Consider the following 25,560-nt stretch of genomic DNA (forward strand, 5'->3'; position numbering starts at 1 on the left):
ACAGCACTTACAGGAATAATTTAGTTATGTAACTGCATCCCACTGTGTCTTTGACATGTTTTAAATTTTGTAAAAAACTTCCCTGTATGTGAGATAATCTTGCTTGCCTCTCTCAAAGAAAAGCCTTGTTTTCAAAGTGCCATATAAATAAAGTAATTACTCTTATCATTATTATACCAATTTAAAATTCATTCATGGGTGGGTTTACTGTTGGCATATGAAAAGAAAATAAGATTAAACAAGATTAAGCCTTTACACGAGAAGGACATACGTCCAACAATTGAAAGTAACGGGGGCCACACCCGCTTGCAGTGCCTGCAGCGTGTGAAAGGAGCACGGCGGGGATTGGCTGAACATCACCATGGCAATGCGATGACGTCTTCATCCCTTGCTCTAATTGGAGGAAACCCCGTGGCCCCAGTCTCTGCAGAGTTCCGGTCAGTGAAACTACTTCACAGGTCCCGCCTCTGCCCAGCCTTGCTGAACAACCATTGGTTCACACCGCAAGCCCGTCCCGTCTGTCAAATCAGATTCAGGATTGCGATTGGACGGTCCACCCTTCACATGAGCCCTCTTGTATTTTAGCAGGTACGGTTGAATTAATTTGGTGCTGCTGTTCTTTGCCTTTCTGACCAACCTCTCAAACCAGCTTGGGGAGCAAATTTGGACCTCAGCAGGTCAGATACGATGAGTATTTCATTTTTTTTACCCTTTCAAATCGCTGAATAATCGCTAAACTGACGGAACTGTGAATTCGCTTCGTGCTTTGTAAGGGTAACGGTAGCGCGACATGTATGTGCAGAAAGGAGTGGTCGATGTAGCTTCCAGTAGCTACTAGTTTTTGCTAATTTGCTTGCAAGGTGCACCAGACAGCTTTGTGGCGGGTTGGCTAACCTCAGTCGGGGAAACCCGTCGAAAAGATAGTGAATAAAAAATGTACACGTTACATTTTGGTGATTTTGTTCTTCGTACTAAACGTGTCTCGAACGAATTTCTTTGCCAGGTAGAATTTTGACGATTAAAATCGACGAGCTAGTGCCGCAGTAAAGCCCGTTTCAGACAGATGCTTGCTCCAATCCTATCGCCAACTGCATTTTTTTTTTAATTATTATTTTTTATATCAATTTACTTCCACAGCTTGTGAGGAAGAACACCGTCGATCCTCGACTGTCACACACCCGGATTTCTGCTTTCTCCATCCCCCCTACAAATAAACTATGGCTACGGATACAGCGACTCTTATTCAGACGGCCAAGCTGGCTGAGCAGGCTGAGCGCTACGAAGACATGGCCAAATTTATGAAGGAGGTTACGGAGAATTCAGAGGAGCTGTCGGACGAGCAGAGGAACCTGCTGTCCGTCGCCTACAAAAACGTGGTCGGGGCGAAGCGGTCCGCCTGGAGGGTGCTGTCCAGCATTGAACACAAGACCGACGCAGGCGACAAGAAGCTGGAGATGATCAAACAATATCGGACAAAGGTGGAGCTGGAGCTGCGCGCTGTCTGCGACGAAGTTTTGGTAACGTATCCGTATTTCCCCTCCCCGCAGTTTAAATCCCTTACCTGTATGTGAAGGGGAGACCATCTTGCCGATGTTTTACTAATATTTAAATCACTGTAGCCATCGTTAATCTTTTCAATAACATCGTGCTCTTTAGGGGGAAGTAAAAAATAATTCCTGTTTTATCGTGATGTATTTGTTAACATGCGTTTTTTTTTTTTTTTGCGGCGAGCACAAAATGCATATTGGCATGATTAATGGCAAATGGCGTAGCATCTTTACCGTTTCCTGCCCTGTGGTTGTAGGAATATGGCTTCTAAAGCCAGAGGAAGGACAAGGAAGTATTATGCAGTCCTCCCACTGTTCCTGCCTTTTGGGAATCTGGATTTAGAACAATGGGCTTGAAACCTTGAGAGGGCGTGAACTGACAAAAGGTCATCGCAGTTACCATTTCAGCAAAGGTGTGTCTGAATGGGCAGAGAGGGAACCCAGGACGTGTACAGGATATGTGAGCCGTAGTCCTCCAGCTGTGTCCTATGCGTAGTATTCGTGCAGTCCCATCTGGCAGATAGTAGTCTAATGTGGTTACCCAAGTGCAAGAATTTAGATGCATAAATGACTCATGTTTTCCCTCAAGTCCAGTTTAGACAGATCACCAACAATGACACCATCCTGCAGAGCCTCCAACTGAAACCAGTCGAATTGAATGCGTTCTGACCACGCTTTAAGGCTCGGCATTACAGGAATACTGGGTGGTATGCTTTCACCCCTTGCTTAATCTAATGCTACACTGCAGCTTTACATTGTTTGTCGCCTGCCTAGAAAATGGATTAGACGAGATTGAGATTAGAGGATGTGGGTGAGGGAGACTTAGCTGTAAGATCGAGATAATTTCCCTGAGCTGCTGTCTTTTGAAATGCACTGAAAACCTGTAGGGGCCATCATTCATTTTCTGAGCTTCCCATGTGTGCTCCATGGCTGTGACTCAGCTCTCAGTATCTCCGGTGGTGACTGAGGGTTTGTCAGCAGAAAAGGGTGTGTCAGTCCTCATTTCTTCATTTGTTTGCAGAAGCCTGACACGTTAGTAATGCAGCCACAAGTGCAAAAGAGCAAAAAAAAAAAAAAAAAAAGACGGACAAGTGAGCTGCTTGTGTGCCCCTCTGTCTGATTTGCTGAACAGTGATACCACATGGACATGCATCTCAGTTAGGAGCAGAGGCGTGGACATGCTTGTGTTCCAGTTTCCATGTAGGACGTGAATGCAGTGCTTGAAAGCCCTGCAGAGCGTCAGCTGATTCAGGCCTATTGACATGTTTAGAACATGACATCGTGGACTGTGCCTCGGTGCCTGGAGCTTCAGAGCAAATGAAGGGCTCCAAAAATGTGAATTAGGTTTTGCCAGCTGGATTTTGAGCTTAGGCTTGCTTGATATTTGAGTGGTGGCTATTCCTTTACCTGATTATCACATTTGCTGAGTAAAGGGGAAAAAATACCTACAACAATCTTAAACCAGACCCCCTGGAGCCAGTTCTAATCTTGCTACTTGATTTGAGGGATTAGTCCACATTTGGGAAGCATACATCAGTTGGTGTTTGACGTGTAGAGGCACTTGCACTCTCCAGCCAGGCTTTCATCCAGCAATATTGTTTGTGCTTTGTGTTTAGCACTGGTCACTGAAATTAGAGCTTTGTGTGAAAGCTCTGAGAGCAGAGCTACTCCTCTCCTTGTCTGCTGTGCAGGACATGCAATGAAAAAGGAATGCTTAGCACTTGAGACGTGTTTCAGCTGAGCCAACCTTATGTCAGTGAATGACTAGGGAGTGGCTGCTGTGCTGGGAAACTGCTTTTGCGTTTGTAAATGTACGTTGAAGGAAACCTGTTTATTTCCTCTTTTTATTTGCTTTGTGTATCTTCTCAGTAGGGATCAACCGCTGTCACCAGGGCTGGTGTTGGCAGGCATTTTAATTTAGATTGAAGGGATTAAGCTGCTCTAGAAGTCATTTAGTTTGTGCATAAGTCATGGTTTCCCTGACATTGATTAGCCCTCATATTAATCCTTAACCTAGAGTAGAACCACAGAGCAATGTGGGATTTGTTTTGTATTTAGCTACATCACTGTTTATTATGATGTTTAAATCCTTCTTTTTTTTTGCAACTAGTTGGACTAGACATTCACAGCTGCTTTACTTTCTAGTGTGGAAGAACAGGTTATATTTTAACAGTCTAATTGTTGTAAAAACTAATATTAGGCTGTTTTGCTGAGTTACTGAGTTCTTGTAGTAAACTGGCCATTGATCATCTGAGCTCAGTCTCTTTGAGTTGTTGTGTAGTTGTCATTCTGTTCTAATTTTTGAACTCCATATACTAGATTGAAGCATATTTCAAAGCTGCCATCCAAAGATGTAACAGCGTTGGGTTTTTAAAATATTTATGCACACAGGGCTTACAGAAAGGGTAAAGCATCTGGACCTTCCAGGATGATGATGATGCTAGTTTCCAAGAGAATTTATCAGATTGTACGTAGATCAGTTATCTTGACCTGAACCTGCAGGTGAGGTGTTAATTTACCATCGTGGGGTACCATCATAGTCCTGAAAACCCAGAGTTAAACCTGAAGTTACCTCCCTAACCTCAAATCCGGCTTCGTAGCACAAACCTCAGCCTTGTGGTGGATAACTTGGAGAACCTCAAGCTGAAATTGACACACAAAATGGTTCCTCTAAAGGACAGTGAATGTGTACATGCACCGGACTCCCAATGGAGCAGAACTGTAGTTGTTATTTATCAAGCTGAGCAGATATGAAGAGGAAAAGGAATGACTGTAGACCGTTTAGACATTTAGATCATGTGTCGTACTATGCAAAGTGGATGTTTGTCCTCACACCTTTTTGCCCAACAAGGCAGCATCGGTGACAACCCCATAAACATAGACTGTGATTTCAGTGATTGATGTTCTTTGAGATTTCCTTTTGACTCTCTGTGGTGTGTTTGTGGTTTGGCTGCTTGTTCTGAAGTGTATTGCTCAGTATTCTGTCCATGGATCTAACCATTTATGTGCTATTTTTTATTTTTTTTTGTCTTCACAGTTACTCCTGAAAGAATATTTAATTAAAAATGCCAAGCAAGCAGAGAGCAAAGTCTTCTATCAAAAGATGAAAGGGGACTACCATAGATATCTTGCTGAAGTCGCTTCAGACAAAAAAAGTGAGTTGACATTATCACCGCCTTTATTCCCTTTTGTACGGCATCAGCACTTTGCTTCTTAGTGTTCTGTGTAGAACGTAGTCTTTAAGGTGTCAGTTGTCTTTTTCATGAATATGTAAGCAAACCGTACACACTGTGCTTCTGTGTCTTCTGTAAATGTTGACCTCCTGACAATTCAAACAGGAATGTGAAATTAACATTTATGGATGTTCATAGGTTTAAAACTAAACTGCTGTAAGTCTTGGCACACACATACACTGACATATTGTGTTTGATTCATTCCTCTGTCTTTAGCACCCATGATAGACTCACAGGATGCATACGAGTGTGCACTTGAAATCAGCAAGGAGATGCCCCCGACACATCCCATCCGCTTGGGCCTGGCTCTTAACTTTTCTGTCTTCTACTACGAGATCCTCAACTGCCCAGACAAAGCCTGCGAACTGGCCAAAAAGGTCTGCAGCACTTCCTCACCAAAATCAGCCAGAGACGGACTGTGTTCGGTGTGTTAACATTTGCGGTTTTGCTTCCAGGCGTTTGATGATGCCATTGCAGAGCTCGACCAGCTAAGCGAGGATTCCTACAAAGACAGCACTCTTATCATGCAGCTCCTCAGAGACAACCTGACAGTGAGTGTTCTGCTTTCACACGACACGAAAATGATCCACACTGTGGATAAATAGTGCCTCGTTTGTCCTTCATGGTGAAAATCCATTTGTATTGTGTTTAGTGGATGTTATACATTCAGAAGTGTGAAGTAGAAGCTGCTACGGACACGTTTACTCGTGCCATTCCTTAAGTTTCCTGACAACTAGATAGAAACGCAGCTTCACGAGCGAGTATGAATTTGACCTCAGTGCAACCTCGGACCTAACTATCAGGCTAGCTTAACCTTTGGGTAATCCTGTCCCCTCACTGCTTCGAGGTGGCCTGGTCAGAATGAGCAGCTGACTGGCAGCATTAACAATCGCATCTCGGTAATGTCTCCTTCCACTGCAAAGAACAAAGTGAAACTGAACACCTGTACACAACGCTGGCATGTGAACAGTGATATATTTAGCAAGGCTCTGAAGTGTGTTGTGGTGCTTCTAGAGGTTCGTGAATAAAGCGTTTCAGTATAAACATGTAAATCTGAGTTCTTGGAAGCGATGGAGTCTGGATGTTTGACTGTATTTTAACGAAATGTCTGTCTTTCTTTCCTCAGTTATGGACATCTGACAGTGCTGCCGAGGAGGGCGATGGTGGAGAAGCAGGAGAGGCTTGCGAGAATGAGAACTAAAACACACAAGCCCTCACTGTTAGGGTTATTTCCAAAAACAACAAAAGGGAAAAAAACTTTTTACACATCCTTCATTCCTTAATGCTCCACTCAGACATTCTACCAATGAAACCCACTGCTGAAAATGGTAGTGTAAGGAAATAATTAATTAAAAAAAAAGAAAAAAAAAAAGCATTCTTCAATTCAGATTTGGACGAGACTGATTTAAAAAAAAAAAAAAAAAAGAGAGAAACCTTCCATTTCTTTGGTTTATGTTTTTCCTGGCCATCCCATTTGTGCAGTTTCAGCTGTAAGGAGAAAAAAAAAAAAGTGATTAATAGCTTGACATGATATCAAACCCCTAGCTCAATTTAGAGTCCGAGCAACTGGAAGTCGTGAGAAATCTGGATCGTTTTCCAATAAGAAATGTTAGAAATAAATAATAGTTTCTCTCATATCTTTTCGTAGTGTGTCTGTCTCTATACAGTTGCATGGTACAGTTACAGCGGCTGAGGTTTGACTTCAAATGAATATAATTCTCATACTGCAGGGACGCCTGTGCACTTTACATGCTGGCAACAATTGCTGTAACACAGCCAAATAGTGTCCGTTGGTTAAATCCTCACTTTCTGCCCTGGTTTTGGTGCCACTTTCACTGAAGCATGTCTTTTGCAGCAAGCGGCGGATCTCGTCTGACCGAGTGCAGGGACCTTTTTAATGGGAAACGACAATTGTGTCATGCATGTCTCTTGAGATATTACACTGGAAGGGGGAACAATTGCTGTAACACACAAGTCCAAGTGTCAAGTTTAGTAATTTTCAATGCAGCTTTGTACACATCCTACATCAGGGTGATTTGTTAGTCTGTCCAGTGATTGTCACTAGAGATTTGGACCACTATTCTTTTGCTATTCATTCAATTGTAGTACCTAAAAGCCTTGTGGAACTGTTTGAATCCCTATGTATCAGCTATGTTAACATGAATAAACATTTTATAAATCGACTCCAAGCGTTTTGTCTTCATTTTACTTTGATTATGAAGCTGCTTTCATGTTTTTAAATGCTTGTTTTATTTTTTGCCTTCATCATGGTGATGACACATTATAGTCAAATGTCAAACCCGGGCAGGAAATGTCATTTATTTTGAATATTTATGCTTTCAACAGTGTAAAACCTTAGCTTAATCACCTTATTAGTGCAATCATTTTCCTTGAAGGATTTGTGAGTTGCCAGAGCAGCGATGCCCAGCTCCTACAGCATCATCCTGAATTATTAAAATCTTTATTTTTGATAATATATAAAGTCTCAGATGTGATGCAAAAGTCAAAGACAAGTGGAATGAGTTTGATATAATTTAATCAGTTGAGTAAAGCATATGCATTTGTTAGTACTGTACTTTATTAATTCCACACATTCCAAATGAAAATATTGTACTTGGTACTCCTCTATGAATTTAAATATACAACATATGAAATGACCGACATACGACCTGTCATAATAAACTGCCTGTTTATTATAGCGGCTGTTTATTCATAATTAAATGTGGAAGTAAAAGGCCACTGAGGCACCATATGAATGAGTTGTATGGATTTTTTTTTATTTATTTCCTTGTAAACCCTTAGAGAGCAAACAAACCACATAAATCCTCGTGATGGATTATCTTTATATTGTGGAGGCTCGTTACTGCTTCGACCTTCGCGCAGCCTCAGTCGCTTCCTCGGCGGATGTTTTCCATCCGGCGCACTTCCGGGTAGTAGCTCAGCTAGCCGACGAGACGAAACAATTTTGTAATTTTTTTTTTTTTACAATGACCAGACATGTGTAACCGACAGAGCGGCTTTACAATGAGGAGCATAGTGTTAATTGCCTTTCTGGCTCCTTGTTGGGTGAACGGTGCCATTAGGCCAAGAGTTACCGAGGAGGAGACTCACGAAGAAAACCCGGAGTTCGGTGAGTAGCTAACTTAGCATTTTAGCCGAAGCTAACGTTAGCTTAAAGGTAACCGCTAACAGTTTTCGGCGCTGTGAGGCTAAATGACAGTTATCATAAATTAATGTTACTTTCGTATTTATTACCGAGATAAGCAACGCTCTTATTTTTCTTAGTGTTGCAAAACGTTAAGGCTTCAAATCTTGGCTAGCTGTTAAACAACAGGCGAGGAAGCTCATTGTAATGTCTATTTAATGTAAATTAATGTTGTTTTTGACCGTGGTGCTCAGTTTGTGTAAGAACTGTGTGTTTGTAGCTGTTTCTACGTAAATCCCATTAAAAGGACACTTAGGAGACATGCTGGGAATTAGTCTATATCTAAACAAAACATGAAAGCACAACATAGGAGTGGTTAAACCCTGAGAGTGTCAAGTATTAAAGTTATTAGCTTTGACACCAAGGGTGGAGGAAAACACCTCAAACAAACAGAGGGATATTGAATCGATCTCCTTGTCATGTTGTCATGATTATAAACTTTCACCTTCCTCATAGTTATAACTGGGATGTTTTAGGTGTGCTCCACCCTCACTGGAGAAACAGCATTTTGCTATTTATTGAGTGAACCTGTCTTTATCGATTGATCTTATTGACTGATATTGATCGTGATGTTTGTTTTCCTTTTGTGGATTTTGTCGTTCTTTGTCTACACCATCCTAAACTAGAAAAGTGTTTTTAAAAGGCAGTGTTTGTTGTGTAAAGCTCCTAGAAGTCAGAAATAGGAAATGATTCAGGTAAACATGTGATGATTGCAACTATAGTTGAGGCACAAGCCAACACACATTGTTGTGTTTTGTAATGTCTTTCGCCCACTAAAATAAAAGCGTTTCACTTTTCACACCCATTCTGAGTGCCAGGGCATGGAGGGTTTTTTTAATGCCATTTTTTTGGTTGCAGTTTAAATGCTGTTTCTACTTGGTTGTATATGACAGCTGCCTGCTCTCTGTGTGTTCCAGATGGTCTGAACTCCATGCTGTCAGATTTTGAGGTGCTGCCGCTGTCAGGCCTCCAGCTGCACTCTGTAAGAAAGAGGGACGTCCACGCCCAGTCGCACCTGGAGCGACTGGTGAGCTTCAGAGCCCTGCAAAGGTACAGCAGCGTGTCTGATATAAACGAACTCAACGTTTGGGTGTGATCATTAAAGTAATGTTGCAGCATCGCATGGCAACATTAATGGGTTGGCAAGGTATGCTGAGCCTCAAGCCAGAGTTTTTGAATGGTACTGATGCTGCAAAGCTAACCCGCTCTGGAGGAGGTTGTGTTCAGAGTTTGGGAGTTATAGCACCACCCTTTCACCAATTTTTTTCCCAAACAATATTCTCCTAAGCGACGCAGATTTCTAGATGAGGGAATATGTTATACATGCAAACCTCATGAACTGTGCATTAGTAATACCACTGAACACGTTGCCACATCAATAATTAACTGCATTCAGCGGGTGATGCAGAAAAAACATGAATATATTTTAACACTAGGTCTGGATTTTTATTTATCATGGAGAATATTCAACCAGTGACACAAATTTCATTTTGATTTGGCCAAAAGCTAAATGGTTTTCAGCGTACCCTTCATTCTGGGCCTTGTCTGACCTAAATGGACTTTCTAGTAAATGTTTAAATAAATGAATTTCAAAGCTCCAGTGTGCAGCTGTCACATTAGAAATAACTAGCTGACTCGAACAATTGGACAGTTTTCTACCAGCATTACTCTCTGGACTTATTTGCACAAACAATGCCTTTCACAGGGCTGCAAGGTGGATTGGTGGTTAGCACTGTTGCCTCGCAGCAAGAAGGTCACCGGTTCACGTCCCGGTGAGGACACCCGGGATCTTTCTGCATGGAGTCTCCATGTTCTCACGATCCAAAAACATGCTGAGGTTAATTGGTGATTGTAAATTGTCCGTAGGTGTGAATGTGAGTGTGCTTGGTTGTCTGTCTCTAAGTGCAGCCCTGTGATAGACTGGTTACCTGTCCAGGTGAACCTGCCTTCACCCTGAATCAGCTGGGATAGACTCCAGGCCCCATGACCCTAGTGAGGATTAAGGTGTAGAGATGATGGATGGATTTGCTCAGACTAACATTAATGACGAAATTAGGAAGAATTACCCTCAAAGTATTTTGTCACATATTTGTTTGTGACAGCCGTGTGTTATGTTCAAGTTCCAACAGACATTGTGTTTTCATCTTCTTCTCTTTTTTTTAAACTCCAGGCATTTCAAGCTTTACCTGACAACAAACACGGACCTTTTCACTGACAAATTCAAAGCTGTGTTTGTGGACCAACATGGGAGTGAAGAAAACTATGATGTTCAGCTGCAGAACTATTTCACTGGACATGTTGTTGGTGAGTGGTTGTGAGGGATTTTTAGATCATTTAGGGGTCAGAGTGTAAAGGTAGATTAACACATTTTGTGTTTTGTTTTTTCAGGAGAGGAGAATTCCCGTGTGCAGGCACACATTGACGGGGATGAGTTTTCTGCTCACATTCTAACCGATGAAGCAGAATATAATGTGGAGGTAAGCATCAGTTTCTCTGTCGAATACAAACGTAGGGACACTTGACCTTCTGCCATTTTCTTTCTACACTCAAGCTCAGTCATTTTTATCCAAAGCATCAAACATTTAACAAGCATTTTGGAAGCCACACGTAAAAGTCAAGAAAAAGTCACCTGCTCTCTCTTTATAATTATTAAATTACTACTTGTCAATAGCTACCTATGGACGTCGATTTTAAAGATACTGGGCGAGGAGAAGTTCACGCAGTTCCATAGCTGATGGCTTGTAGCCCAGTTTATCACAGACTGAGCGTATTTTGCATGAGGAAGATTATCTGTTCCCATCTATCTATTGTCATCACACTTCAGTGCTGCACACCTGCCAGCCTGCTAATTATTTCACTTCCCTTCTTATCAATCCTCACCTGTATCTGTAGATCCATAATTTCCTCTTCTTTTGTTGCTGTGTTGCTCTGATGTCTTTCGGGCTAACCTCTCCTCCACCTATAACCTTCCTATGCGTCTCTCTTTAATGCCATCTCGCTTTGTTTTTTCTCTATCCAGCCCCTGTGGAGGTTTACCGATTCCCCAACTGATGGCAGGCTACTAGTTTATCGCTCGGAGGATATAAAGAACCTGACCCGCATTGTGTCTCCAAAAGTGTGTGGTTACATCCACGCAGAGGCCCAGGACCTTCTGCCACAGACTGCAAGGAGCGAATGGGAGGTGCAGGAGGAGGAGGAGGCCCAGGAAAACGGTGAGCTGTTGATGACTGTTTCCCTCCCTCCCCCAAAAAAAGAGTAGGAGGATAACAAATGTTTAAGGTGGAGAGAAGGAAGGAGGAGGCTGTAGTAGTGAGACAAAGGATGTGGGTGTTGGATTCTGTAACACTTGACTTTAATAGAAAATCTGTATGTATGCTGCGCACGTACACACCGCTGACAAGTAGCTATTATGTAAAAACCAAATACCTTTTAAATCTTTTGTGCTGCGTTGGAAATGTAAAGCGCATAACAGTGTTCATGTGCCAGAGGAGATGTCTGAAACACCTCTCACTGGTTCCTGGTTGAAAGCACTCATTGGGGAGATAAGCCGAGGTGAAGGTTCGTATGGAGGAGGCATTAAAATTCATGCAAGCTCCGCTGCCCAATGAGATGACTCTGAGTCGTCACTGGTCTCCCACTGCTTGTTGTAGAAGCCAGCGCAGCGCACTCCCACACTTCTGAGTAGTGTAGAGCCAAGTGTACTGGGTGATGTAATGCTCAGAAGCATGTCTTCCTGTTGTCCTTTTCTGTTCTACCGAGTGTTCAGAGAGTTTAGGGTGTATGAAGCTAGAGGGAAGGCGTCCTCTCAGGATTTCTGAGTTTCAATTTCATATATGTTTAACCAACATATTTATATATTACATTACAAGTCGTGACTCGATAATCCGACCCTTAACAATCCGAAAACCTTGCTATCTGTCAGGTCTTTAGGAGAAACGAACGGAACCCATAAAAAAAACAGCCTTATCTGCTGATCTGCTGTGTGAACTTCATACGACCCAAAAGTGTCCCGCATGCGCAGAAGAGGACACGACGACGTCACACGCAGCGAGCGTGCTCAGTGTTTGTGGAAGTAAACATGGATGGCAGCGGCGGGGGAGTGGTGCCACCACCGCCGATGGTAGAAACAGAAGTGTGAGCGCTAACTAAACTAGCATCAGCAGCCAAGTACTACCTGTGTGTTCTGGACACTTCCATCCCGTCAGAGCGCTGCCCCGGGGTGGAAGTGTCCCCCAACCGCACCGAATACTCTGATATTCATCATTAATTGGGCCTGAATATCCAGAGACCAGAAAGTGCTATTGGGACCAGCCCTACTAGTTATTATAACAACTATGAACAATAATGAACAACTAATGATCCTTCCAGCATCAAGCCCTCCTTGTATCTGGACCTCCGTCTTGACAATCCGACAGCCTTGATATCTGACATAAAAGCAGGTTTTACATTTAGCGTCGGATTATCGAGTCACCACTGTACATTTTTACTAAATTGTTTTCAAAAAATCTCTTAAGGTTTTATTTTATCAACCTAATCGAGGTTTATCAGTTCCTAACATTCCTAAAGTCGGAGGATTTTCAGCTGGTTTTATTTGCAGACTGATCACTTTTTGTAGTTTGGCGTCCTCGCCAATTAAAACCACGCAAGTTACACGCACGTTCACCTTCGTCTTGAGAAATTTTAATTGGCTGTTTTCTTATAGTTTATCAACCAGTGGCCCAGAGGCTAGAGGGACATGATCAGGACAAATGTTAAAATAGTTAAATGAAGCTGAAGTCGTCGTGCTTAGCTTGCATTTTTCATGGAAAAGTACGTCTTGAGAAACCGTTAGTCGTCATTTACACGGTAACAGATTAGACACAGGAGAGAAAAGCAATGAGTGTACCATGTAGGTGGATAATTAAACACTGTGTGGTCGACATATGGAACCGACTGTACTCTTCTGTGGACGACTTCTTCTTCCAGCTGCTAGAATATCTGCTAGAATATATATAATAGAAGTCATTCATACTTGCTGCACATTTAGGCTTCTATTATAATATTAACAGTCATTCTGGCTCGTAGAAAGGCAGAACTTAATCTGTTCTCTGCTGCTAATTGTGAAAACGAGGACAGCTAACAGTGGGATACTCGAGCGTGGCCTCATTACTTAGCTTATTGATGTATTTATGTGCGGTGTCAGTTTTTATGTAAGCGTGCCTGCTTTTCCCTTTGTCTGCCTGTCCTTATTATGCAACTCTATCTCCTTCTGCCTCTATCTCTTTTTGTTTTTGTAGAATTTCACCATCGAGAGAAAAGACAAGCTCATGACCATAAGAAGAACACCTGCCCCCTGTTGCTGGTTGCAGATTACCGCTTCTTCAAGCACATGGGCCGCGGACAGGAGAGCGTCACTCTCAACTACCTGGTTCGATGTTATGATGCTTTGTGCAAACCTGCTTAGTGGAACAACTCAGTGTTATTTTATTTCCCAATGCCTTAAAAAATCTATAATCAGTGTGATTAAAATTAGGAGTTGTAGTTGTTGTTTATATATTTCTAGGTTAATCAGATTATTTTTCGTCCCTCTTCAGATCGAGCTCATCGATCGAGTTGACGACATTTATAGAAACACCTCCTGGGACGAAGAATTCAAAGGCTACGGGGTCCAGATCCATCAGGTGTGTTAGAGATAGCTTTGGTGAAACAATGCCGTCTGAATTTGACTTTTCCACCCGTTCGCCCGATCACCAGACGTCACCGCCTTCAGCCTTCACATGATAGCTCCGTTTTGTGTTGCGTCACTCCCGGACAACTGGCTGAGAATAACACTGTCCCTCAGCCACACTGAGAACAGCATTTTTAAGAGGAACTGAAGGGTTTTTTTGTGTGTGTGTGCTTTGTGGGGTAATTTAATTTGTTCCACAGGCTACGGGAATGAATAGAGACACTGTTTGCCATACTGTGAGTCCCGGGCTGTCTCACTGAAAAGATATGCATTCATTTAGCTGCTTCGAGTTCATTTCTATACTGTAAATGTAAGAAGAACTTGTACTGTCATATTTAACCCCAGTATGTTCGGGTGAACATAACAGTTTTAAAAGCAAACAACCTAAAAACATGTTGCTGACTGACTGAACTGCATGTAGCGTCTTTAAATATGATATAAGCAAATATGTTATCTGCACAAAAACGGTTCTAACAGGTCTGAGGTTCTTACCACTTGGACTGTTTTCAATTGCAACAGATATTGAAAATAACATGAGATATTCCCCATAATGTTACTTATGATTCAGTAATGTTGAATTCTGTTATTCTACATTCGATAAAATGTTCTTAAACGGTGTCTTTCGTTGTCATTGTCAGATCATTATTAACAAGGAGCCTACGAAGCCTCCCCCTGGCCAACATCCCCTCCACTGGGTCAACTATAACATGGAGGACAGCCCCTCAGGAAGGGAAGTCTGGGACGTGAAGAAACTTCTGGAGGTAAAAAAAAAAGCCAAATTAAGAACGAAACAGAAAAAAAAAACTGTCCAGGTTAGAAAAAGTTGAGTATGTTTCGTTTTCAGTCAAAACCTTGGGACTGGATAACATTGGAAAAATGTTATTATATTGTCAAACCAACACCGTATCAAAGCCTGATTCACACAGATGTGAAAAGTGTTCTGTACATTTTATCCTCTTAGCATCAGAGTCTACAAGTCTGCTGTAGATGTTATTCGGACTGAATGTATTGTGAGGGGCTGCTGGGTGGCTCGGTGGTTAGCATCGTTGCCTCGCAGCTAGAAGGTCGCCAGTTCGTGTCCTAGTGAGGACACCCAGGATCGTGGAGTGGAGTCTCCATGTTCTCCCCGTGCAGCGTGGGTTCTCTCCGGGTTCTCCGGCTTCCTCCCACAGTCCAGAAACATGCTGAGGTTAATTGGTGATTGTAAATTGTCCGTAGGTGTGAATGTGAGTGTGCTTGGTTGTCTGTCTCTAAGTGTAGCCCTGTGATAGACTGGTTACCTGTCCAGGTGAACCTGCCTTCACCCTGAGTCAGCTGGGATAGACTCCAGACCCCCACCACCCTAGTGAGGATTAAGGTGTAGAGATGATGGATGGATGTATTATCAAGTGTTTTTGTGTCAGTAAATCATATTTGAACATTTCTCCTTGTGTTCATCAGCAATTCAGCTCAGACATGGCGGACAAAGCCTCCGATGTGTGTCTGGCCCACCTGTTCACCTACCAGGACTTTGATGAGGGGACCCTGGGGCTGGCCTACGTGGCCCCGTCCAAACCTCAGGCCCTGGGTGGCCTCTGCCCAAAACGTAGGAACACATGACTAGCATTAAACATATACTATATGTACTCCTTTGATACTTTGACCTGTTGTGCTGCTGCAGGAGGTTTTAAAGACTGTCTGTGTTGTAGCATCACTAAATATCTGTTTCCCTCTTGGGAAGTGGATGGTTGTATAAGTCAATGCCTACGCTAGGATGTATTGAACATGCTGGTCTGGGAAATACTGAAACTAAGAGGGAGGTCAGAAGCCCTTAGATTTAAAGAAAAAAATGCTGAAACTCTGAACTATTGTAAAGCTTTGATGATGTCATTTTGTAGCGTACTATCCAACCCACTCTGTCAAGAAGCCCAGTTACCTCAACACGGGCCTGACCAGCACCAAGAACTACGGCAAGACCATCCTCACAAAGGTGTGTTTGATCTTTTTTTTCTAACCCCCCCACTTGTAATCTTTGACAAAACTAATTACTGGGTACACTGGGTTTCAGCCTGGGTGTTACGCAACATGTCATCCTGCCAAGTTTAGGTTGTGAGTGGAGCAGAGTGTGGGTGTTATGAGAATGTTGTTAACCTGTGTTGCATCAGTGTGTTGCATCAGTGTGTTGCCGGCTCTTCACTTCAGTCAAGTTTTAAAACATTTGTTTTTAGCTGTGTGTACATAACCTGCGTTTCTTTATTTATTTAACAGAGTGTGTTTGTTGTGAAGCCATAGATCCAGTAGTAAACTCATACATGTTGTGTTTGCATCAGGAGGCAGACTTGGTGACCACTCATGAGCTGGGCCATAACTTCGGAGCAGAGCACGATCCTGATAACATTCCTTACTGCGCTCCCAGTGACGACCACGGGGGGAAGTTTGTCATGTACCCCATCGCTGTGAGCGGAGACCATGTTAACAACAAGGTACCAACCTGAGTAACGTAAAAAAAAACTGTATTCAAACTCAACATAACCTCATCTGCACCAACTACTACAGGAAGTGTTGCTTCCTCGTTAGTAATATATCCTGTTTTACAACAATGACAGACAGTGTGAGTGGTGTGAATGTGCTCGTACAGAAGGTTGAAGTTGTTCCAGTGAAATGAATCCAGAAATATGATGTTCCTCCTTTACCTGTGGCCTTGACAGCCAATATGCATATGATGATGTCGTTTATCTGTTGAGAGTTTATCTGCTCTGGAAGCAGGATCCTCTTGATGACACAGAAGAATATTTAAAACAAGATCATGAGTTTTCATCATGAGGCTGCATGTACATGAGCTTTTTTTTCCTAGTACTGTAGCGACAATGCCTCCTCACATCATCTGTCATGGTTGTGCAAAAGACATCCGGTCCTAGTTAATGACTAACCCCCATTTACTTCTCCTTTCCCTCCTAAAGCGTTTCTCCAACTGCAGCAAGATCTCCGTCAGAAAGACGTTAGGGTTCAGGGCTCCTCAGTGCTTCAAGGAGAGGAACAGTAAGGTATGTGGAAATTCCAGAGTGGAGGAAGGGGAGGAGTGTGACCCCGGGCTACTGCACCTCAACGATGACCCCTGCTGCTCCCCTGAGTGCAAGTTCAAACCTGGCTCACAGTGCAGGTATGAGCTCCAAATGACAGACAGATTGTACAAAAACCATCTGGCAGGTCTCGAAAAAAAAAAAAGAAAAAAGACCCTCAATGTTGGATGCATGGATCTCTTCACAGTGACAGAAACAGCCCTTGCTGTAGGAATTGCAAGTATGAGCAGGCAGGAACGAGGTGTCAGGAACCCATAAGTGCTACCTGCAAAGGCATATCCTCCTGCACAGGTGAGCGCCTCCTGCTGGTGAAACACGAGAACCGCAGCATTCACTGAAACAAACTGTCTGTCGGTGCCTTTTTAAACTGCAGAAAAAACTAAATGTACTGAACGTTTCTTCACATCACAGGTAACAGCAGCCAGTGTCCACCTCCTGAAAACGCAGCCGACGACACGGTTTGTGTGGACAACGGCCGGTGTCACAACGGAGAGTGTAACCCGTTCTGTGAGGCCATGCAGAACCTGCAGTCCTGTGCTTGCAATGGTAAAGAGCGTTTAATGTGTTCGCTACAGGATCATGGGTAGATGTGCACTGGCTGTAGCTCTGAGCTCTAACAGCAGATACTCACTGATCATGGAGGTCCCAGAGTGCATCCCAGACGAGCAAAAACAATACATTTGATGGAAAAATCAATGAACGTGCACTAAGATGAATTAATACAAGTTTTTTTAATACATAAATAAACTGTGATGAAAATATTTTTAGCCCTCAAGCAGAAGCCTTGAGCATGTAACAGTTAAACAAATTTATATATTTTTTTTTACCTTCTCTAAAATTTAGATAAGATTGTTCTATATTTCTACGTGACAGTATCATGTCAAGGAAATAAAAGATTGTTGTTATAGGCTTACGTATTATCTATTTAGTCTGGTTATATCTGAATAAATGAATCACGTCTGCTCTTTTAGTTTCACTCTGAAAAACAAGTTAAAGTTATGCACTGCCACTGTGAACAAACTTGTCTGCTCTCTGTAGCATTACAGTTTAAATGTTTTTCTTCTGGATTATCTTCTTCGCCTGCAGAGACGGAGAACTCTTGTAAAGTGTGCTGCAGGGGAAAGGATGGCACCTGCGCTCCCTTCGTCCAGGCCAGCGGCAGCTTCCTTTTCCTTCGCAAAGGAAAACCCTGCACTGTGGGCTTCTGTGTCGAAGGCGTGAGTCACCGAACCTCTATACGTGCCAGCGCTACCGTTACGATTCTGTCATGTTCATCTGTTTTCGTTTGTCATTAACACAGGACAAGGCGAGATCGTGTAAATGTTTTCTTTATTTGAGGGTGTTTATTTTCTCTTGTTAAACAGGGAAAGTGCTTGAAGCAGGTGCAGGATGTGATCGAGAGGTTGTGGGACTTTATTGACAAGCTGGACATTAACACATTTGGTAAGTCGGTCACAAGAACAAGAGTCTGCTTAAAAGACTTGAAGAACAATATGAGAATGTGTGAAAAGGTTCCCAAAGCAAATAGAATTTTGAGAAATTCTTGAGTTCAGTAGCTCAAGTTCAAACGCAATCGTCTTCTCACTGTCCTTACTTTGTCTTTTTCGACCTCAGGGAAGTTCTTAGCTGATAACATAGTCGGCTCAGTCGTGGTGTTTTCTCTCGTCTTCTGGATTCCTCTCAGCATCCTGGTTCATTGTGTGGTAAGAACCTGCCGGACACCGTTATTTTCAATAGCCCCCTTGTCTTCACTGTGTCACAAACTTCTGTTACTACAGTTTAGTATTTTACTTCATCAGATGTCCTGTCCTCTGTCGTATCTTCCTGTAGGACAAAAGACTCGACCAGCAGTATGCAGAGAACACAAAGTCCTTCTACTACCCTCCGAGTGTAAGTTCCTCATCTTCTAAAAGCTCATGTATGACCGTGTGCACTAGCCTTGCTGCCACACTAACCGAACTAATCCAGTCCTACGACGCTTTTCGTAACACTGACATCTTTAATATGGGAATGAGAGGGAGCACGAAAGGTTGAGGACCAAGTATTTACCTTTTGTTCTGGATAAACGTCTTGATCTCCACCGTTAGAACTAAAGTGTTGTTTACGTTTAACAAAAAAATACATTGGATCACATTTCCAACAGTGAAATAAGTAAATACAGTCGTGACTCGATAATCCGACCCTTAACAATCTGACAGCCTTGCTATCCGACATAACAGAAGGTTTTACATTTAGTGTCAGATTATCGAGTCACGACTGTACTTTTATCTTTGAAGTGTGTCTCTGTTCACAGTGGTTAAAACCAGATTTTTATTATACTGTATACGTCTTAATTTTAAAGGCCCTAAAAACAGATTTTCGTCATAGAAATATTTGGTGTCTTTGCTCGTCTCTATCAAGTCCGATCCACTATCCAGTCTACTAGCTGAGCACCTGAACTTGAGTCTTTGTTTTTTACATTTGATTGCAGAGTTCAGGCAAATCTAGTGCTACATTTACCCGTAGTCCTGAAAATACAAGCATAAGAGCAAATGGATTTAGAACCAGTCAGAGCTCTCTCTTCCAACTGTGTGAACCAGCCGTCAGACGGTCCCATCAGTAATGGCCTCACTGTCACTGCTGGGTTTTCTCAATGACCTGTCCATCACTCTTTGCCTTGGAACTGCAGCAGATGGTGGAAGTTTGTAGTAGAGCTCCCGCCATAGGTGAGTGTGTGTGCCATGGCTTGGTGTTGCGATGCGTTGCCATTGAGTCCATGATGATGCATGGTCAGTCAGTGGCCCACGTTTGGGATACTCCTGCAGTCACTTACTCCTTGATGTAATCACTGATCCAGCTGCTCACCTCCAGCCCTTAAGCTTCATTAAACAGCAGAAGTACGGGAGGCCCCTTCTCAGGGAAACAGTTTAATGCGACTAAATAGCTCCAAGCGCGTTCCTCTGCACAAATGTCATCCACGCAGAGATAACGTCTGATCAGAAATTACCTCAAGAAAGCAAGATTGCATTTTAGGAGTATTCAAACAGCGAGAGGAGCCGACAGGTTGCACCTTGTTGTCTGTTGTGAAATCGGATGCAGTGTGTGTCGACGTTTTAAGTTTGCATCTGCTGCTGTTCAGAGTCACAACAAGATGAGGTGTTTAGGTGATTGTTCCTTTTTCTTTTTCTTTTTCTTTTCCATGGCTGTCTGCTCTGTGTTAAGTCTTCTTTAGGCTTGACTGGGAACTCGTAGACTGAGGGTACATTCCTCTGTGGACCTTTCTCACAGCAGACATTTTGACTTGTTGGAGCAGGAGAAGCAGCACAGAGGCAACAAGTGGAGTTAATGGTGGTTTTATTCCATTTAGGCGTGCCATTAGGTCGCACAGTGTTCGGACCCTGGCGCCCCTGAAAGGACTGCAGCCATGATTAATAGTCACGTCTCTGTTTGACAACTCAAAATGTCCACAAGCAGAAAGGTTTATTTTACTCATTCCCACCTTTAAGTTGGATATCGGGGGTGTTAATGGGGGTGGAGATAGCTTGAAGGTATCGGGTTTTAAAACATCATGGAAGTAACATGTAAGAGTAAGATGGTGTTTGGGTGTTAAACTATCCAGCTCAAGAGAAACTGGGATTGTCTGAAGGGACCAGAATGCAGTAAAAAGGGAATGGATCCCACCTCAGTCACACACAGACGGTTCTGATGTGCCACCCGCCGCCTCACATGTTGCCTTCGCTCTACAGAATCAAGACATGCTGAACAACCTCGAGTCAGCGTCCGTGCGCATCGTCAAGCCACCTCAGCCTCCCTCCTCCTCCGGCGGCCGGACCGCGCCCTCCTCCCAGCTCCAGCAGCCTCAGCAGCTGAGCCAGGCCCGGGCCCCTCCCGCGGCCAGCAGCAGCAGTACCCCGGGCCCCGCCGCGAGCTACGTCCCCACCCCGGACAGCGCAGGGGGGCCGCGGATGGCCACCATCCAGGAGGACACCAGCAGCGACTCTCCCCTGGGAGAGGAGGGCCTGTCGGACGATTTCACAACCGCAGGAGCCTGCTCGTCGGCTACGAAATCCTCCTACGAGGATCTGACAGAACAGAACCCACAAGCCAGGGACCGGCGGCGCCTCAAGAGGCAGGAGTGCATTGACACTAAAGAGACAGAGTGCTGAGAGTCATCAAGCAGCTCTTGTTGTTTAAAAGAACCAACATGCATCCTGATGTTTGTTTTTAGGGAACACGGAACCACATGCAGCGTTACGTGCTTTAGTCTTTATCACACCACAGTATCTGTTAGTGTAACATAATGCACCTTGTGTAGGTCAGACCTTAGTGTTCTAATGTGTTTTTTCAGTCGCCTACAGTGAGCCACCAAACAGACGAGAAGTCTCCAATCCCTGTAACTGCACACGTTGTTTAGTCGATTTACATTTTTGTGCCTTTTGGGCCAGTTCAAGCTCTGGAGGTCTGAGAAGGTCAAGGACATAAATCTGCTGCGAGCCAGCTCCTCAGACACATAAGTTAATGATCATCTTCTCATAACCCAGTGGCTGAAGGGGTTTCGAATATGCAAATAGTCGTCAGAGCCAAAAAAACAGATTAATTATTCAAGTAAAAGCCCTCCAGATTAAGACCGACTGCTTTACCTCTGCAGCCACCACAGAGCAGCGGGTGAGTTATGAACACATTACTGATGGTTCTGTTCCAGTAGAGGAAACGCTTCAGTGCGATTTGTTACGTTGGTGGACTTCTTTAAAGAAGCGTCTTTAATCCGTGTCATTACTGCACTTATAGTATTTTAACATCACTGGAGAATTGAAGTTTTATTCATGTTCCTTCTGTGCCGTTTCTTTTTTTAAAAAAAAAATCGCAGGCTTGTGTAACTCCTGTGGATGCAGCGTTTTAATCCTGTGCGAGGGAGACGGAGCGGTTTCCTTAGTGTTAAACGAATTTAGAAAGTGAAAATTAAAGTGAGGAATAAGTTTTGTAATCTTGTTAAACCTCTCGTAGTGCTGTGGTTGAAAACAATATGGTGCCTTTTCTTTGGATTTTGTGCCTGACTGCTCCGTGCCGATGTATTTGTGTGCAGGTTTAATCAGGTGACCATCACATGACACTCACGAAGCGCAGGATGCTCCAGTGATGCTTTAGTCTGGGTTAAATGTGAGCCGTGCGCCTCTTTATACCTGCTGTCTGACCACTGTTACCTGCTGAAACTGTAACGCGTATTTCACTGTAGGTCAAAAAAACAAAGCAGTAGATTGTGCAGCTAGCCGTTATTCTGCAGGATGGATGTAGAACGTAGTGAACAGATCACATGATGTGTATATTCCTGATGCTTCTGTGTTATTAATGTCAATCACTGAATTCCTTTTGTTTTTTTTAACTTCTTCACTTGCATTACCTTCACACGTCTCAAAATAAAAAAATCTTTATTGCTCATTTTTTCTTGCATTTGACGCAATCGTTAGTAAGAAATCACACAGCAGTCCAGGGTTAAAAGGAATGATCATCCACATTAAAGTCCTCCGTTACTGGTCACTCAGCAGGCTGCTCTCGGGGCTCTTGGGGTCCACGTCGCCCCAGTAGGGCAGGATGAAGGGCAGCTCGGCCAGACGGCTCTCCAGCAGCCCCCACAGGTGCTCGGACACGAACTGGTTTCCTTTGTCTGAGAGATGCAGCCCGTCAGAGAGGTAGACGGTGTAGTCCTGCAGAGTGGAGGAAGGAAAATGTTTGAACGGCAGATTAGCTCACAGACATGTCATTACATTATTCTGGTAGTTTAATCGTAGCAGCTGGACCTGCTTGAGTTCCTTGAAGACGTTCCACCTCTCATCCAAGAGGCTCCATCAGGTCTGACTGACTAGTTGGGAGTTCCAGATAGTGATATCCTGAAGGAGACATGAACACCTGAGTTTTGGTTTCAATTGGGGGTTTGTTGCTCCTCCCCCTCGTTATGTGAATCAGTGGTACTCCCCCGATGAAGCCTCTTGGATGAAACATCTTCAAGGAACTCAAGTAAGTCCAGTTGCTACGATTAAACTACGAGAAGAACTGTGACCTGGATGGCTGAGAACCTTCACAGACGAGTCCTTAGATTAATTTCATTTTACTTCTCGAGCCATTTGTAATTATTAAAGATTACAGATGAGAGTTGACAGTTTCCTGTTTTGTTAGATCTCGGCTCTCTCTATACTGCATATCAACATGCGAGACCCGCTGTGCTCACCTGTCCACCTTTCTGCATGAGCGTCCAGAGGTCCAGGACGTCCGAGCCGCACTGAGCAGCCGCCTGGACGCACGCCTGCGCATACTGCCCCGCCACAGAGTTGTGGCGATTGAGAGGGCAACCTGGAGACGACACAAGGAGACACTCGTGAGCTTTGTAGGTCAATTCAGGACCAAAAAAAAAAAGGAAAACTTGTGGTGCAGATGCTACCTTTGAGGATGCACTCTTTCTCCCAGGCTGCCTCGTTAACAGGAGGAGGAGTGATGAAGATGACTCTGTCTGCCGAGACGCCGGCTGACGTCAGAAACCGGCTGATCTCCTTCAGGTTCTCCGAGTATTCCTGCAGAGGGATGTGCTGCTGAGGGTTCTTGTCTGTGAGCAGATGGAAGGAGGCGAAATCATCAGAGAGGCTGATTAATCATGACAGACGGTGTTTCAGACGTTGACAGCACATTTCAGACTCCTCCTCCCCCTAATGCTGCAAAAAGCATTAGATCAGCATAAACCTAAACCGCCTTGATGACGTGTATTTCTCTTAGACTACATCTCGAGACATCATACAAACTGGAGAAGAAAACTAGTCTGTATGATTTGTGCACACAGAGATCCAGTCCAGTGAGTCTTTACCTTCCAGCGAGCAGTCGTTGGCTCCGAAGAAGACGGTAACAGCTGCTATGTTGCTGTCTGCTGAGTTCTGGCTGCTAATGAAGCGAGGAAGAACGATCTTGGCCCATCTGGAGTTGTAGCCAGACAGTCCTCTGTTCACAACATCACATTTTCTGAGGGGGAAACAGATTCAGAGATCAGTCAAAGGCACAACTGGGTCAGTCCGGTCATTTCAGGTAAAGGTGTTGCGCTGGTGTCTCAGATTCTGAGTTTACTTGTTTGTTTTTGGGACCTAAAACTAAATTTGAGGATTCTACGTTGTCAGACGTCTCACCTGGGCAGCCACATTCTATGAACTATAACTCTCACAGCCATGAACTTTGTTGAGGACACGAACATGATCAACCAGCTCCAGCAGAGGCCACATTTTAAACTATTGGCACCTGAATGATGCCATCAGTGTGTATGACAACATGTATGACAGCAAGCAGTGGCTGGGATTGACCACCGACAAGAATCAGGAGGAGCAGAATTCAAGGGTGAAGATTTTGGCCTCTGTGTGATGGTATCTGTCGGGTAGCACAAGTCCTGTCAACCATCTCAGCTCCAACTGCAAACTAGACACTGAAATGGCTTTTGAGAATTTCCTTCTTGCAAATAAATGTTAATCAGTTCAAGAACTGTGACTTTTCTTCTGTTGGTTTCAGTACAGCACAGATCTGCTGCTTCACTGCTTAAGCATGATGTGTTTTAATTAACACAAGATTTATTCTGATGTGTGTTGATTTATCAGTAGTTTCAGGTAAATGTATGCGAATGTTCAACATTCAAAAGGTGAAATAAGCCTCATGTGTTGAGCCTCATGACATGAAAGCAGCTTCTAACCTTTATAACCACATATAAAGACCATATGCACACCAGGTTTTCGGTCCTATGAATGAGTCTGCATCACTATTTTGGCAAAATACCAAAAAAAGAAAAGAAAAAGACACAAACTAGACCGTTGGCTCGCCACACATCCAGTTCTACTGATGTTAGACATCACACATGTTGACACAGGGCTGTTTTCTAGAAGGAAATGTGGATCCATCCATTGATATGCACTCACAGGAACTTTTATGGAGTCTTGTTTAAAAATCTTGTGCTTGGATCTGCAGGAAAACCTTTTGTATGTGTCCTTACAAACTTTCATGGATCTGGGAATTATATTTCTAAGGATGATGAACCCATAAGATGACTTACCAAAAATCAAAATAGAGAATTTCCAGGTGTGAAAAAGCAAGAAACTCACCTTCAGCCAACATGATCTTTGCAGAACTTAGATTTATGATGACTGAAGTAAATCTGAGAGAGAGCTGCAAAACATTTCCTGAAATCTGTTCTGCTTTTAACTAGATTTTACTTTATTTATCAGTGGCACTGAGGCTACGACAAGTGTACAAATAAATAAACAAACAAACAACAAATGGGACTCCTCACCTTGCCAGCTTGTTGGCCAGCTCTGCGCCCCAGCCATTGGCTTGGAATGAAAACTGAAAGATTCAACAACACTTGAATCACCTCCAAACTCAAGCTAGCAGGCTAGCAGCTAAAGCTAAGTCACAGCAATTAAAAGACAGACTAAATGCACGATAATTATTGTCTGTAAACTCATTATTAGTGCAGCAAATAACTCACCTGCGTGATGGAGTCTCCAAATAAAATCACTTTCGGCCAAACCACTGCGCTGAACTTGGACATGATGAAGTGTGTTTAGTGTGCTGAAGGAAGGAGGAAGAACAACACGGGATGTCCTGAAAACCCTCCTTTCTCTGTGCCATAAATCAACAAGGACACACTGACACACTCACCAACAACTCACCGGGACACCTGCCTCTAAAACAGACTGTAAATACCTGATCTTTTTAGCAGGAGAACGATTTAGTCAACCGACTTCTTTCGCTTTGCGGCAGGGCTTTTATTTTGAAGGCAGCGTCTGTTGTGTCACACTAAAAACCGTCC

At 43.4% G+C, this 25,560-nt stretch overlaps 3 protein-coding genes across 4 annotated transcripts; 2 read left to right on the top strand and 1 right to left on the bottom strand.

The window, feature by feature from the left end:
- Positions 1 to 1,202: 1,202 nt before the first annotated feature.
- Positions 1,203 to 6,963, top strand: LOC103360539 (14-3-3 protein zeta). The gene is made up of 5 exons (XM_008286324.1): positions 1,203 to 1,517; positions 4,585 to 4,702; positions 4,997 to 5,157; positions 5,236 to 5,331; positions 5,907 to 6,963. Exons 1-5 carry the CDS (start codon positions 1,218 to 1,220, stop codon positions 5,979 to 5,981), a joined length of 750 nt encoding a protein of 249 aa, XP_008284546.1. The 5' UTR covers positions 1,203 to 1,217; the 3' UTR covers positions 5,982 to 6,963.
- Positions 6,964 to 7,691: 728 nt separating this feature from the next.
- adam17a (ADAM metallopeptidase domain 17a) lies at positions 7,692 to 22,166 on the top strand. Its single transcript, XM_008286329.1, has 19 exons — positions 7,692 to 7,910; positions 8,903 to 9,035; positions 10,156 to 10,289; positions 10,374 to 10,462; positions 11,005 to 11,197; positions 13,262 to 13,392; positions 13,559 to 13,645; positions 14,331 to 14,453; positions 15,133 to 15,277; positions 15,570 to 15,661; positions 16,002 to 16,154; positions 16,632 to 16,831; positions 16,939 to 17,042; positions 17,163 to 17,297; positions 17,838 to 17,968; positions 18,116 to 18,194; positions 18,366 to 18,454; positions 18,582 to 18,641; positions 20,477 to 22,166. The coding sequence occupies exons 1-19, from the start codon at positions 7,778 to 7,780 to the stop codon at positions 20,894 to 20,896; spliced, it is 2,631 nt and encodes an 876-aa protein (XP_008284551.1). The 5' UTR covers positions 7,692 to 7,777; the 3' UTR covers positions 20,897 to 22,166.
- Positions 21,589 to 25,530, bottom strand: iah1 (isoamyl acetate hydrolyzing esterase 1 (putative)). 2 transcript variants are annotated; one of them, XM_008286328.1, is made up of 7 exons: positions 25,421 to 25,530; positions 25,237 to 25,319; positions 25,039 to 25,091; positions 23,581 to 23,732; positions 23,164 to 23,325; positions 22,954 to 23,075; positions 21,589 to 22,432 (listed from the first exon to the last, which is right to left on the bottom strand). In XM_008286328.1, the coding sequence occupies exons 2-7, from the start codon at positions 25,297 to 25,299 to the stop codon at positions 22,256 to 22,258; spliced, it is 729 nt and encodes a 242-aa protein (XP_008284550.1). In that variant the 5' UTR covers positions 25,300 to 25,319; positions 25,421 to 25,530; the 3' UTR covers positions 21,589 to 22,255. The 2 variants fall into 2 exon arrangements, with proteins under 2 accessions (XP_008284550.1, XP_008284548.1); XM_008286326.1 differs by having other exon boundaries at positions 25,237 to 25,530.
- Positions 25,531 to 25,560: the final 30 nt, after the last annotated feature.

Source organism: Stegastes partitus, unplaced genomic scaffold, assembly GCF_000690725.1.
Source record: "Stegastes partitus isolate 25-593 unplaced genomic scaffold, Stegastes_partitus-1.0.2 Scaffold450, whole genome shotgun sequence".
NCBI classification, from domain to species: domain Eukaryota; kingdom Metazoa; phylum Chordata; class Actinopteri; family Pomacentridae; genus Stegastes; species Stegastes partitus.

Bases quoted from the DNA above. Each gene is read 5' to 3' on its own strand.
- LOC103360539 (XM_008286324.1), top strand. From the start codon at position 1,218: ATGGCTACGGATACAGCGACTCTTATTCAGACGGCCAAGCTGGCTGAG. The intron at 1,518-4,584 runs GTAACGTATCCG...TTGTCTTCACAG, and splicing joins CTGTCTGCGACGAAGTTTTG to TTACTCCTGAAAGAATATTT. The intron at 5,158-5,235 runs GTCTGCAGCACT...TTTTGCTTCCAG, and splicing joins CCTGCGAACTGGCCAAAAAG to GCGTTTGATGATGCCATTGC.
- adam17a (XM_008286329.1), top strand. From the start codon at position 7,778: ATGTGTAACCGACAGAGCGGCTTTACAATGAGGAGCATAGTGTTAATT. The intron at 13,393-13,558 runs GTTCGATGTTAT...GTCCCTCTTCAG, and splicing joins GCGTCACTCTCAACTACCTG to ATCGAGCTCATCGATCGAGT. The intron at 13,646-14,330 runs GTGTGTTAGAGA...TGTCATTGTCAG, and splicing joins ACGGGGTCCAGATCCATCAG to ATCATTATTAACAAGGAGCC.
- iah1 (XM_008286328.1), bottom strand. From the start codon at position 25,299: ATGTCCAAGTTCAGCGCAGTGGTTTGGCCGAAAGTGATTTTATTTGGA. The intron at 23,076-23,163 runs GTAGCATCTGCA...TGTCGTCTCCAG, and splicing joins GAAAGAGTGCATCCTCAAAG to GTTGCCCTCTCAATCGCCAC. The intron at 22,433-22,953 runs GTGAGCACAGCG...TCCACTCTGCAG, and splicing joins TCATGCAGAAAGGTGGACAG to GACTACACCGTCTACCTCTC.